The sequence below is a fragment of the Tachysurus fulvidraco genome, chromosome 21, assembly GCF_022655615.1.
Source record: "Tachysurus fulvidraco isolate hzauxx_2018 chromosome 21, HZAU_PFXX_2.0, whole genome shotgun sequence".
In the NCBI taxonomy this organism is placed as follows: domain Eukaryota; kingdom Metazoa; phylum Chordata; class Actinopteri; order Siluriformes; family Bagridae; genus Tachysurus; species Tachysurus fulvidraco.
Genome location: NC_062538.1, coordinates 13,303,829 through 13,319,083, shown reverse-complemented (window position 1 = coordinate 13,319,083; position 15,255 = coordinate 13,303,829). Strand labels below are relative to the sequence as shown.

The 15,255-nt window shown below is 36.8% G+C and overlaps 1 protein-coding gene across 11 annotated transcripts in view; it reads right to left on the bottom strand.

Moving 5' to 3' along the window:
• The window catches only part of rapgef6 (Rap guanine nucleotide exchange factor (GEF) 6), a 51,364-nt gene that overhangs the window by 10,961 nt on the left and 25,148 nt on the right, over window positions 1-15,255 (bottom strand). For 9 of the 11 annotated variants that reach the window (XM_047805578.1, XM_027139909.2, XM_027139911.2 and 6 more), the window contains 10 exons: window positions 8,992-9,144; window positions 7,594-7,758; window positions 7,207-7,314; window positions 6,839-7,042; window positions 6,456-6,564; window positions 6,111-6,354; window positions 5,737-5,748; window positions 4,050-4,204; window positions 2,306-2,546; window positions 1,526-1,903 (listed from right to left, as the gene is read on the bottom strand). In XM_047805578.1, the coding sequence (XP_047661534.1) occupies window positions 1,526-1,903; window positions 2,306-2,546; window positions 4,050-4,204; window positions 5,737-5,748; window positions 6,111-6,354; window positions 6,456-6,564; window positions 6,839-7,042; window positions 7,207-7,314; window positions 7,594-7,758; window positions 8,992-9,144 (1,769 nt within the window). The remainder of the gene's footprint in view (window positions 1-1,525; window positions 1,904-2,305; window positions 2,547-4,049; window positions 4,205-5,736; window positions 5,749-6,110; window positions 6,355-6,455; window positions 6,565-6,838; window positions 7,043-7,206; window positions 7,315-7,593; window positions 7,759-8,991; window positions 9,145-15,255) is intronic. The other 2 variants (XM_047805575.1, XM_047805577.1) reach the window with 1 other exon arrangement.

The window sequence follows — 15,255 nt, the reverse complement described above, 5'->3', positions numbered from 1 at the left end:
GTGAAGCTGCTGTGAAAGCAAGCTTTATTGTGGCAGAAGAGATAGCCAAATCAGCCTGGCCATTTACCGAGGCAGAGTTTCTGAAGAGCTGCATGATGAAGGTGTGCAAGCATCCAGCTCGAACAAAATAGCTTAAGAGCAAAGAAAACAATGTTTTGATAATTGTATTTTTTGCTGAAAAGCACAAATTTTATTTATATTTCCAGGGTTTTTTGGACCATGCTCATATTTTGAATTTGCATGATATTTTTATGGAGAGCAAGATATTTAAAGTTTAAGTTTATTTTTTATAAAATGGCACAAGTTCAAAGAAAACTAATTGTTTTTTACTTTTGCAGAAAAGCATAGTTTTTTGCGGCATGTTCATAGTTGTTCATATTTTGATGTTTTGATGGAGAGCAAAGTATTTTAAGTTAGAAAGTTTATGTTTATTTATTCTGGAATAATATGCCTGTCTTTTTTTTCTATATTTATGTTAAAAAAACATTTAGTTTTAGCATGTTCAATAAATGTTTATCCTGTTCGGCCCGCAACCTAAAGTGTGCTTTGGGTTTTGGCCCCATGTGCAATTGAGTTTGACACCTCTGGCTTACACTGTGTTTCCTGCACCAATTCCAGCAACTTCATTACTCTCAAGGTTACTGCCAAGGACTGAGGAATCATTGAACTGGCCAGGCATGATGATCAGTAAACCATATATTCCTTGACTGACATCTCAATCTGACTCAATGCCCTGATAAGTAAGCCATGATTTATAAAGGTAGACAGCACTTCCATTTCAGAGGTCCAGAACACAGAGACCATGCAACTTGTGGCAGGTGAAGCTTAACTTTTTGGAATGCCAAAGGCCTCAAAATGTGAGACTTTGCTTCTACTGCAGTGGCTCTCAAAACACTCTCTCCAAACTACATGATTTCTGAACAGATTGGTCATTCAGGAAAGTTTTCTCCCTTTCTAGTGTTCTAATTATCTAATATTAATCTTAAATTTTGTATTCTATCAATGTTTATATTATTCTTTATATTAATCTTTTGTTCTATATTTATGTTCTATAAAGCTGCTTTGAGACAATGTCAATTGCAAAAAGTGCTATACAAAAAAACTTGAATTGAATTGAAATGAATAGTGCGATAGATTCTGGTGCAAAGAGACACTTCATAGATGACCTTGCCTTTAAACTTCAATTACAATTACACTCCAGCCACTACAAGATCCACTTAAACTCTAAGGTTTTGATGGCAGAACCACTGCTGACAGATATTGTCACCCACAACTTCATTGATGACAGAATTGTTCAGTCACCAATTAAGCTTATATACAGTACAGTACATGATTTATATACATGCACTTTACTATTATTTATTTTGACGTTTCTTTTTTTCAGCAATTTCAATTAACATTTTAGAATGTATATGGTATGTAATGATGGTCAGTATTGCTGAAACAATAATTTTTATATAAAAGAAAAGAAAAAGTGACTAACATAAAACAAAAATTATCACAACAACAATTATATTTTACCCACCTTATTATGGCAAACATGGAATTAAAGTTGTTGCACTCGCGACACTGCAGTGCAATCTTGATGAAGTGCTTGATTGTCTTCATGCGCTTTAATGAATTTGCCTCATGCAAAATCTCAGTGGCCACCCAAAAGGTCTCCTCGTTGATAAGGTCCTCAAACTGTTTGAGATGGCCATTGCTGGAGTTCGGCTTGAAGAGACTGTCGACATACTCGGTTGACTCAATGTTCCGGAAGATGCCAAAGTCACGTATGGACAGCTGGGCAGACACCTCCAGAGTGCTGAGCTGGAGAAGACTAATCTGACTCTCTCTCAGCAGCTCTTGAGCATCCTCATCTGAGCAGAGGGCCTCTGTTTCCATATTGTTCTTCAGGTAGTACCTGACCAAAGGAAGGACAAAACAAACTGTGACATTTCTTGAGGTTACTGTCCCGATGACGTGAATGAATGCTAATGAAGACCAGGCAGTATTAGCAGTCATACACTGGCTTATGTTCATAGTTGACAATCAATACACAAATGCTTTGCCAAAATGTTTTAGCTCTTTTTACCAGTGGACAAAAAAATTAATTTGTGCCTGTTTTGTTTTGCACATGTTCAGCATTAAATATCCTTGTCATGTCACACTCAGCAGTGGTGTTAAATGGTTTGTGTGAAAGTAGACACTCAGCACTTTATACATTTGGAGTTTTTCATAAGTTTTTTTGTTTTTCACCTAGCCTGGTTTATTAAAAAAAATAAACAATAGCTTAAATAGGCAACATTTTAAGTTTAAATCTAACCTGCTATTAAGTTGGATGCGATCTGCCAGTTTGGACAGTTGGTCTGGTAGACGGCGCTGTTTAATGACACCTTCTGGACTGACTGACACCTCACACAGAGAATAGGTCTCAGGAGCAGCAATGAGACCAAACTCCTTAACTACATGCAAAACCACATCCTTGGCCGTTGTGTCTTTGCTGATAATGATGTAGCAGCTCTGTTGGTCTGCTCTGAAAACACGCAAGACTTGATCTAGAACATCTGTTCATGGAAAAGAAAAGAACAACAGTCTTTCTTGGTAATATAACTTCACCATTTAACCACTAAACATAAAGTAGTAATAAATAGTAATTAGCTGTTCAATCAATAGATCATCATGGTAAGAAACCATATGCTACAATACAGCTTCCTAATAATTTAACCAACATACTATTTTCCCACATAGTTGACACAATTATAAGATATGGATTTCACTTTTGCCAAGGAAATGAGCTTTTTCCTGACTTTTGCAAAGAAGAAACAGTCTAAACTTGTCTAAATCAATAACAAACAATCTGGAGGTTGACAGTTGGCAGGCAATGAATTAGAAAGAGATACTACTAACCTGCAGGTTCATAAAACTTACTGAAAATGAAAAACTACTATTAAACATTAAAGAAGATACAACATACTGAACAGGGTCATCAAAGCACAAAGTACATGCCTGAACAAATGAACATAAGCCAAAGATGAGAAGGATATGAAGAGCAATTAAACAAAAGCACTCAAAGTCCAGCTGTAAAATAACAAATGAATTATGCTGAAGATTAAGTAAATGAAACAAATAATGCATTCAACACAGCTTATATTTACAGCTTATAAGATTTTGAAGTGGGGCCTCCATGAATCAGACTTGTTTGTCCAGCTCATACCACAGATGATCAGTCAAATTGAGATCTGAGGAAACTCCCTGTCCTGTTCCTCAAATCATTCCCAAAACAATTTTTACACTGTGGCACAGTGCATTATCCTGCTGAAAGCCACAGGGAATACTGTGGGTGTACTTGATATGCTGTATTATTTAGGTAGGAGGTACATGTAAAGACCAAAAGATTTCAAGCAGAACCCCTGCGCACTCACACATTCATGAAATTATCTAATCATTTATTCATGAGGCAGCATTGTATTGCAATATATCATGTAGTTACGGGCCAGCAGCTATATGGACATCAACCATCAGATAGGTGAAAAGATGTGATTTCATTGACCTTGTCTGTGGCATGATTGCTGGTACCAGACAGCATGACCACTGGTTTTTTGCTTTGAATATTTCACAAAATCCCTCCTGTGATTTTTTCAGGATAGAACAGCATCTAGAGTTTACTCGGAATATTGTGATTAAAAAGTGTTGTTGATCACCTGTATCACTTAATACAACTATAATTTACCATTGTTCTAATTGCTACTTTCAGCATGATAATGCAGTGTCTCACAAAGCAGAAGTCTGTCTCAAACTGATTTCAGTAGACTTCCTAATCACCAGATCAAGTGTTCGAGAAATCAGTAAAGAATGACAAGTCAAAGTCCAGGCAATTTTGAGCTGACAAGGCCTAAAAAAAAAATAAAAAATACACTCTCTGCCTCTGCCAATGTTAGCCACAATTCAACAGGTCTTTTGTTGCATTCAACAATGTATTTATAAAATGCTTGTTTGTGAAAGAAATAATTTTATTTCACACTCACCTGAAATTATTTTTAAAGTGAACAAGAAGTGGTAGGCCTCACCTATGGAGCTTGAGAAACTGAGTGTGCTGGTTGTTGTTTGTAGTAAATCAGGACTGCTGGAGGACAGATTGCCCATTGGCATGATGGCCACACTGTGTCTGCACCCTTTTGTGCCAACAATGCTGTCATCCTGAGAGTGTCCTATGCCTGAATCACTAAGAGCAAGAAAAAGAAAGTCACACAAAACACACACACCTGCATATATAGATATGTATACAAACACAAAAAAATTGAGAACAATTTGTAAACTCTTCATCGCTCAAAATCTGGAATATTAGCTGTGGATGTGGATGTTCCACCCTGTGTTGCACGATAACTAAGGCACTTCAGCAAAAACTTGCTGTTGAAAACAAATACTTTGCCATATATATATATATATATATATATATATATATATATATATATATATATATATATATATATATATATATATATATATATATATATATATATATATATATATATGGCAATGTGAATGTGTGTATATATACACTTATATAAACTTTATATATACACACACACACACACACACACACACACACACATATATATGTCCACACTGCCATATATATTGTAAGGTGGCAGCCAACACTGTGTCTGTTAAGACCTCTGCAGTGCCAAGTGCTACAGTGGCAGATGATGTGGGTATGAACTAGGGTTGCAAAGGGGCGGAAAATGTCTGGTAAATTTCTGGAAAAAAATCTGGGGAATCTGGGAATCTTTTTTTATTTATTATTATTATTCCAAATTGGAAACTTTACAGGAATTTATGGGAATTACTTAGAAATATAGGGAAATTTATATAAACTATATCATATACAAAAATAAATAAACATTTTGTTTTGCCATAAGCAGACATAGTATATGCAAGGTAATACAAAGTTTAAAAATGACGTCTTGACTGATTTAATTGTAAGTAGAACTTTAATTGAGTCTTTCATTGAGTAATACAAAAGCATAATAAACATTATTATGCTTGTAATAAACATAATAAACTTAATAATTGTAATAAACATTATTTTATAGAGGATTTTTTTATTTCAGGGGGAGTGAGTGTGTGGGGGAGGGTCATCAAATTATCTGTGCATGTGGTAACACTCCTAATTTACTGCTTATTAAGAGTTAGTAAGGTAGTTATTAAGTTTAGGTATTGTGTACAATTAAGAATGTAGAATAAGGTAATGCAGTATAAGGCATTAATATGTGCTTAATAAGTACTAATAAATAGCCAATATTCCATTAATATTCATGCTAATATGCAACCAGTTAAATGACCCTAAAATAAAGTGTTACTGTGCATGTTATGGAAGAATACAAGTACATGCAGGGGGTTTGGCCTCATTGCAGGGTACAAATTCAAATAAATTGCATTAAATCTTGTTGTTTTAAACAAAATTAGTCTGCAATATTTTTTTTTAAATATATTAAAGTTCCTTGTTATAGGCAAAAATTCCCAGTTTATTTCCACGGAAAGTTTCCAGCCTTGAAAATTCACGGAATTGTGCAACCCTAGCATGAACACAGCACCCCCTGGAGTGTAAAAAAAACTCATTAATTAATTAAAAAAAAAATGGAGCAAGTACTTAAACATCTCCTGGAAGCAATCTTGCAGCAAGCGGTGACTCAATTAAAAATGAAAAAAGAAAGAAGAAAAATAGAATGAGAGATGAGTGAAAGTGTCTCTTACCCAAATAATCCCCTGTGCATGTAAAGCCAGACATAAAAATAGGAAAATTGTTCTCAAGAATAATACACTCATTGTGCAAATCACAGAGCAATACAATACAAGCAGCATTGACAAAAATCATGGTGATTTTCCTTCACACATCAGAGCTATTCTGATTTTTTTTTTTTTTTACATCCAGTGGTCTACTATTAAAAGAATAATAGTAAAAATAGTATTTTTTTTTTTGCCATTTTTTCCTTAAAAATATTTGTATCATATAGTTTATAGAGATCTGAACATATAAGAACTTAAAATTAATACTGTTTGCTATTCAAAGTCTTTGTTTGCATAAGATAAAAAAATATAATTCATGTGTTACAAAAGTTAAATCATACCTGAATGGTTTGGGAGGTAGAATGCTAAATCTGGTCTTCTCCAGCATCTTGCGTATCTTGATGCGTCCAGCTGACACTGTGTGGGCCTTCATTTTCTTGCGACTCTTGCTGTCAGTAGGAAGTTCCAAGTCGCCTGGCAGTTCAACAAAGGAGAAGCGGTTGCCTTTCTTCTCATGAAATTTGGAAATGTTGGCAGCTCCATTCTTCTTAATATTCTTCACATAGTTTTGAAGCTCTTTGAAAACTGCAAGAAGAATAATTGAAATCGATACATGAACAAATGCCAAAATAGCTATTTTTTTTCTCCTTTTAATCTAGAAGCTGAGGTTCTTGGTTTTTACATACCAAAGATGTTCGTCTTTACAGTGAGAGAAAGGTGAGTATTGTTTCTTATAATGTCCATAGCTTTGGAGTAAGATATGTTTTCAAAATTTTGCCCATTAATCTCTATTATCTGAGAAAGACATACACAGGTATTCAGATACACACACGCACACACAAACACAGAAAGCAAGACAGAGAGAGAGTGAGATGTTGTGTTCTATATATATACATGTATCATACCGTAAAATAGACATACAATAAACAAAAACACAATAGTTTGTTTTTTTAAACACACACAATAAAAAATTACAAGCTGAATCAGTTACATAAAGAGACATAACTGGTGTCTCCACCCATAACTAATTTTGTTTCTCAGCAATAGATTCTTGTGAAAGTCACTTTACCTGATCTCCTCTTTTGAGACCAGCCTCCATGGCCTTACTGTCCTCTTTCACATCATCTATGAATATGCCAAAGCCTCTCTCACACCCTCCTAGCAAGCTAAAGGGCAGTGGTGAATCTCTGTTCCCTTTCTGCAGCATTACCTGACGCAACTTGGGTTTAGCTGCTGAGGCCATGTTCAGCAAACGCAAATGACCATTCATTTTCTGTGGGTGAGGGAGGAAGAGATTGTTATATGTTATAAGTTCATTCTGTATTGTCTTGTGACATATTTCACCATGGACCAACAATTATATGCGTGTCTGTTAATTCCTCTTATCAATTTATCACCGAAGACAGCACCAGTGACATTAACAAATGTAAGTCTCACCGCTTCATCTAGCAACTTCTCAAAGTCCTCTAAAAACTGTGTCATTGAAGGGTTTCTTTCGAAATCATTAAAATGATTGTTCACCCATAACAACACTATCCGTGTAACCTGTATAGCAAAAGTAGAATATATTTTAATAAACTTAATAAAGTTTAAAATTTTATAAAATAAATATTTATAAATATTTATAAAATATATAAAAAAAAATTCTCTACATTTATTTAATCACAATAAATCTATTATTCATGAAAGAAATGTTCCACAATGTCAAAAATTTAAGTAAAACTAAGAGTCAAACTAATGGTTATCAGTGGTATTGGAACATAAAAATTGGAAATCAAAATTGGAATCAGTCACATAATTAGACATGTGGACACACATACACACCGTGTTTCTCAGATTGTCCACTCTGAACCACTCTAATAGCTTATTGCCCACTTCCATTGGGGTGGAAATGAATGTGCGGTAAGTGAGGAGGAAATCTTCAATGTAGGTCGGATCCACTACTGAAGGCTCCTCCACCAAGTGCAAAATCAGCCTTTCTGGAGTGCCCTAAATTACCAAATAAAGCAAAATTGATAAAAAAAATATAAAATAGGAAACCCCTTTTAATTTTTTTAATGGATTTTGTTCAGTTCATTCAGAAAAACATTTTTAAAAATTTTTTTTTAATTACAAAACATACTGTGGCTACATTTGTTTTCTGTAATTTGCCACTTTGTTTAATTACATTTTCTAAAATAAATTTTAATAAAATTTAAATAAAATTTAATTAAATCAACATTAAAGGCATGATTGTTGATAGAAGGTATAAACATGTTTTTAAAAGGAGCCAAACCCAAATTATTGGGTTTGAATTGTGTCCAAATAATAAAGTAATGTTTTAATTGGTTTGGAATGGTAGCATTATATTTCTTCTGGCAGTGGAGATACGGAACATAGCAGGGAGTATAATGAGGATGGTATTCAAAACAAATTCACCAGGGAGGGCATACAGGGAATCATTAGCTACAGGCCAAATTTCCCTAACAGCACCATTGTCGATACATGAATATACTGTAGTCCACCTCCCTCATCCCTGTGGTGAAGAATTCTACAGTGTTTTGCCATAGTTATGAAGTCCTTTGAAAGGCTCATCATGAAGCACATAAAGACTCTGCTGCAGTATGATGCAACAAACTTTGCACACTGGGATTGGGAGATTTTGTTCTCTCCAGAGATGTTCAAAAAGGTTAAAGTCAGGGCTCTGGCTGGGCCAGTCTAGTACATTCAGGGAGTTGTCCCTCTTGTGTTGTCACAGGAGTAACAACACTCCTGTGTTGCCTTGGCTTTGTGCTTATGGTTATTGTTAAATTTGAAGGTGAACCTACGAAAAAGTCTGAGGTCCTGAGTGCTGTGGAACGGTCGATATGATGGACAATTTTTTTTTCCTGTACACATGACTGGAACAATGCTACTGTATCATCTACATAATGATAGAAATCTACACAATTTCTACAAAGAGAGTAGGATCATTATACTGATAAACATCCATTACAAATTGTAGATCATTTTGTTACGGTGCTGCACAACACTTGTGTCCAGTAATTGTTGTTTATGTAGTAGCATATAAGGGACAGTGAATGATTGGATTGCCATGTATCTTGGACAAACAAACAAACAAACAAATGAATAAACAAACAAAATAACATATGTTAACGTCTCAATTTAAATGTCTCTTCTTTCTAGGAAAAAATTCAAGGCTTTTTTAGGTAGTAAATATTTCATCAAAAAGAATAACCTCACCTTGATGACAATGTGGCCCTTGCATATTCCACTGCGATCCAGCTCACGATACTCCTTTACCATCACAATTTCCCCTTCTTCCTCCACCTTGTGCATGTTTTTCTCCACATGGTTGAGGATTCGCCAGTAGTCCTTCTGAGCGATGCACACCAACTGAGCCAAAACAACATGAGACAGCAACTTGAATTTGGAGCAGAGTATGTCACTCTTCAAACAGTGGAGCATATAATAAGTATACACCAGAACACTTACAACTCTTCCGTGGGTTCAGTTTTTTCAAATTTCTACTTTATATTTGTACTTTCATATGGTGATCACATTGTACTGTTTTTTCCCAAAACACCAGCAGCAGCACAATAGAAAAATACATTGCTTTCCTTGCTTTTTATATAAAACACCAATTCCAAAAAACTTTTCACACTTGAGTGTCAATTAAATGTATAAGAGATTATTTAGGAGAGGCAGAGTCTCTCAGAATAAAGATGGGAAGCGATTAAACAATCTGTGAAAAACTGCAATTCAACAATTTCAGAATATTTTCAAATGTAAAATTGTGAAGACTTTGAATATGACTTTGTGAAGACTCATAATCTACAGTACATAATATCATCCAACAATTCATAGAATCTAGAGAAAATCTGGAGAAATCTCTGTGTGCATGGGACAAGGGTGAAAATCAATACTGGGTGACCGTAAAATCAGGCTTGATTTTTGTAATGAAAATTACTGCATGGGTTCAAAAACACCTATAGAAATCACTGTCTATGAACACAGTTCCCCCTGGCATCCATGCAGTTTAAAGCTCTGTGCAAAGAAGAAGCCATATGTGAACATGATCCAGAAATGCATCAGTCTTCTCTGGGCCAAAGCACATTTAATATGGACTGCAGCAAAATAAAAATCTGTTCTGTGATCAAACAAATGAGTATTTAAAATTCTCTTTGGGAAAAAAATGGACCAATGTACACTTCCATCAAGATGATGTGTTTTAGAGTGAAGGCCTTGTATATTTCAGCAAGACAATTCTAAATCACATACTGCATATTTGACAACAGCATGGCTTAATAGTCTGGGTGCTAAATCTGGTCTCCTCAGTTCCCAGCCATATATGGACTGTTGTCAAAAGAAGAGGGCATCCTGCAGAGTGGTAAACATTGGCTTGTTCAAACTTTTTTAAAACATGTTGCTGCTATCAAATTCAAAATGACATTATTTCCTTAAAAAGGTACATTTCCTCATTGCCAAGAGATTTACATTCAAGTTTGTAAGTATTTTTATGTGAAATGGATGTGAAATTCAGTAATTAATCCAGAGCCAGGGGCAGGGAGCAGACAAGCAGTCTAACAGCATTTGTATTAACCCGATTATCTTAAAATTAGATCATAGTGCACGCACAACCAGGACCTATGATCTGAAGCAAAGGACAGGCAAAAATAAGGTCCCTTGTATCTAAAGCAATCACTGTTAATGAAATGATTACCGTTAGGTAATTTAGTTAGTGCTCTATGCTTAACAGAAACATGGATTAAACCAAACAAGTTTGCTACATTAAATAAAGCTTTCCACCTGCTTATAGTCATGTGCCATCAGCCATACCAAACAGGCACAGTGAAATTTGTACTGGTACAGCACAGTGAATTTTTTTCTTCGCATATTCCAACGTTCAAAGTTGGAGACTGAGCGTTGGGAAAGCTATGACACGGTACCACTGGAGCAGTCAGAGCTAGAGGTTTAAGGCTCAAGGCCCTAACATTTACATTTACATTTACAGCATTTGGCAGATGCCCTTATCCAGAGTGACGTACAGAAATGCTTAAGTCTCTATCATTGGATACATTAACTCTGGGTCACTAGGTTACATACTTAAGATATCATAAGTCTAAAACATTGTTTAAAATTTATTTAAAATTAATAAACATAGTGCTAGTTGAAGTGTTTCATGAATAAGTAGGTCTTTAACTGTCGTTTGAAATGGCCAGTGACACAGCTGTCCGGACCCCTAGGCGAAGTTCGTTCCACCACCTTGGTGCCAGAACAGAAGAGAGTCTTATTGTATACTTGCCTCTTACCCTGAGAGATGGTGGAACGAGTCAAGCAGTGCTGGTGGATCTGAGGTTGTGGGGTGCAGTTCAATTCAATTCAATTCAAGTTTATTTGTATAGCGCTTTTTACAATAGACATTGTCTCAAAGCAGCTTTACAGAACATAAACATAAAGCAGAAGGTAGACATAATTAATGATAAAGGAAATAACGAATAATAAAAGAAATAAGAATTAACAGAATAAAAATTCTAGATTATTATTGGATGTATATAGTTCACAGTGTGTATGTATTTATTCCCCTATGAGCAAGTCTGAGATGACTCAGGCAGCAGTGGCAAGGAAAAACTCCCTTAAATTGGTAAAGGAAGAAACCTTGAGAGGAACCGGACTCAAGGGGGAACCCATCCTCATATGGGTGACACTGGGGGTGTGATTGTAATATACAGTCAAACAAATGGTGTATTGGTGTGAGGTTTAAGGACTTCTGATCTTCTGAGTACCACAGAGTCTAACTGGAGATGTCTCAGGATTCTTAGAGTCGGCCTCGGCTCAGTGGATGTCCAAAGGCTTCGTCCCACAGAGGACGATGGGAGCTGGTACAGTGTCTGGATGCCTCGGGATGGGTACAAAGAGAAAAGCAGTGGAAAGGGATTAACATATCTGCCGTTCATAAAAATGTGCTGGTCTGATGTACTGGTGCATGATATTATGGGATGTATTATGTGTACGCCTGACTGAAGAGATGAGTTTTTAATCTACATTTAAACTGGGAAAGTGTGTCTGAGCCCCGAACACTATCAGGAAGACTATTCCAAAGTTTGGGAGCTAAATAAGAAAATGCTCTACCACCTTTAGTAGACTTAGATATTCTGGGAACTACCAAAAGCCCTGAGTTTTGTGATCTCAGAGAGCGTGAAGGATTGTAACGTGTTAGCAGACTAGTTAGATACATGGGAGCTAAACCATTAAGAGCCTTGTACGTAAGTAGCAGCAGTTTGTAGTCAATTCTATACCTAACAGGTAGCCAGTGTAGAGATGATAAAATTGGGGTTATATGGTCATACTTTCTTGTCCTAGTGAGAACTCTGGCAGCTGCATTTTGGACTAACTGTAACCTATTTATTAAAGATGCAGGACAACCACCTAGTAATGCATTACAATAGTCCAGTCTAGAGGTCATGAACGCATGAACTAGCTTCTCAGCATCAGATACAGACAGGATGTTTCTCAGCTTGGCAATGTTTCTAAGGTGGAAGAAGGCTGTTTTGCTAGTATGGGCGATATGATTTTTAAAAGACAAGTTACTGTCTAGTATAACACCGAGGTCTTTCACTGTCGAGCTACTTGTAATAGTACATCCCTCTAAATGGGAGTTAAGTTGTGAGAGTTTATGTGCACTGGTTTTTGGACCTATGAGTAGTATTTCAGTCTTATCGGAGTTTAACAATAGAAAGTTGCAGCTCATCCAGTCTTTTATCTCTCTAAGGCACCGAGTTAATTTGGACACTGTGGCTATTTCATCTGGTTTTGATGAGATATATAACTGTGTGTCATCAGCATAACAATGGAAACTAATCCCATGTCTTCTAATAATGTTCCCTAATGGAAGCATGTATATAGAGAAAAGCAGAGGTCCTAGAACTGATCCTTGAGGGATCCCATAATTAACTGGTAGTAAACTGGAGGATTCACCATTTAATTCTACAAAATGGTATCGGTCAGACAGATAGGATCTAAACCAGCTTAAAGCCTGACCATGAATACCTGTGTAATATTGTAAGCGATCTAGAAGAATGTTGTGATCTATAGTGTCGAATGCAGCACTAAGGTCAAGTAGAACTAATAGTGACATACAGTCTTGGTCCGAAGCTAAGAACAAGTCGTTTGTAACTTTAACAAGTGCAGTTTCTGTGCTATGATGGGGCCTGAAACCTGACTGAAACTCTTCAAGGATGTTGCTCTCCTGTAAGAAGGAGCTCAGTTGAACAGACACAACCTTTTCAAGTATTTTAGACATAAACGGGAGGTGTGAGATAGGTCTGTAATTTGATAGTTCATTAGGGTCTAAGTTAGGTTTTTTGATGAGTGGCCTAATAACTGCCAACTTAAAAGACTTCGGGACGTAACCTAAAGATAACGAGGAGTTAATGATATTAAGAAGAGGCTCACCAGCTTTATGTAACACTTCTTTCAGTAATTTAGTTGGGATGGGGTCTAGTGAACATGTTGATTTAGCTGTAGTAATAAGTTTATCTAACTCTTCCTGTCCTGTACTTGTAAAGCTGTGTAAAGCCTTAGGTGAGATTGTGTCACTGGTTGCTCTCATATGTTGGGCGTCACCTATTTTATTCCTGATACTTTCGATTTTATCAGTGAAGAATCTCATAAAGTCCTCACTACTGAAATGTGATGGAATAGTGTGTTCAGATTTCTGATTTTTTTCAGAAATATCATCTGTGTGCGAGAGGTGATGAGGGCTTTGAGGTAAGAGGGAGCTGGTCCGTTTTTGGCTTTGTAGGCAAGCATCAGTGTTTTAAATCTGATGCGTTCAGCTACCAGAAGCCAGTGGAGGAATCGCAGTAGTGGGGTGGTATGCGAGAACTTATTCAGGTTGAAAACAAGCCGTACAGCTGCATTTTGGGACATTTGCAGAGGATGAATTGCGTTCATAGGTAGTCCTGCCAGCAGTGCGTTGCAGTAGTCCAGTCTTGGAATGACAAGTAATTGAACAAATAACTGAGCAGCCTGTGTGGACAAACATGTTGTAGAGAAGGAAACGGCATTAGCGATGTCACATTAGCAACATGAGAGGAAAAGACAGTTGTTTGTCCATGGTTACCACAAGGTTGCGAGCTGTGGCTGAAGGGGCGGGCAGATCGTTATGCAGGGATATTACAAGATCATGACCTGTGGATTAATCACCTGGGATGATCTGCAGTTCAGGTTTGCTAGGATTGAGCTTTAACTGATGACCAGTCATCCATGATGATATTTCTGCCAGACATGCTGAGATCCAATCAGAAGCTGGGTAGTGCTGTGGCTTGAAACCTGAAACTCCTAACTACAAACCAGAACCGCTTGAGTCACCACTGCCCTCCTATGCTAGGCACCATACAAAAATCTGGACATAAATTTAATATGTAACCCCCACAGCTAGTATCAGGCAGACAATTCAGCCTACTATTTTAAAACCAAACAGGTTGATAAATAATGCTATAGATAATAATATTACTGCAACCAGCATGGTGGTTGAGATATAATGTGTTACTTGAAATGCCAAATGTCAAAGTGAAATGCTCTACTGTACTAAACCCTGCAACCCTTCTTTTCACAGAAGTTGATGGAGAAGAACACAATTATGTAGCAGTTGTAAACAAAATTTAACGCCCCCATTTGCAGGAGATGCAATCGCAGCATCCGGACCTTGAACTGTTTGTAGAACAGCCTTCAAAGACCAGAAAACAGGCCACAGTTGTGTAAGATATGAAGAAGTCACACAACATAAAATATTGAAATCAGAATCACAAACAGGACACCGCTCTGTGCAAAAGAACAGGAAAAAGTGTTACAAGATATGCTTTCAGTGTGCAGATATGCTTTCAGAGTAGTTCATGATTTTGGCACATTGTAGAAACATAAATGTTTCTTTACTTCTTACAGTAGGTAAATCAAACACAGACAATGGGTTGATTTCTGACTATCATTATTACATGTGACAGAGAAATTTTTATTTCTATTGGTGTACAACAAACCCACCAACTGCTGTTTTTAAACCCGGACTCAAGCTGGCTAAACAAGATCCTGAGGAAGAAGTGATGTGACGGGAAACGGCGACCACGATGGAAAAGAGCCGATGTCAGGAACAAACTGAGAGCATGAACACACCAGTCTTCCCTGCCAAGTATCCTGTTAGCCAATGTCAGGGTTCCAGAGGGACATTGCAAGCATTGTTCCTCTCTCACGTTCCTGCTCACCCAACTTGGAATGCCTAACCATCAAATGTCACCCTTTTTACCTTCTTCAGGAGTCTATCTCAGTCAAGTAACCTTTATATACCTCTCATTGCCAACCTCAAGCATGTACTGCCAAATCTCCACCAACACATCACCTGCCCCACCAAGGGCAACCGGACAACCGACCACTGCTATGACTCATCCACCATTTGGTAAATCAGACCATGCCACTATCTTACTCATGCCTAAATGTAAACAAAGGTTAAAA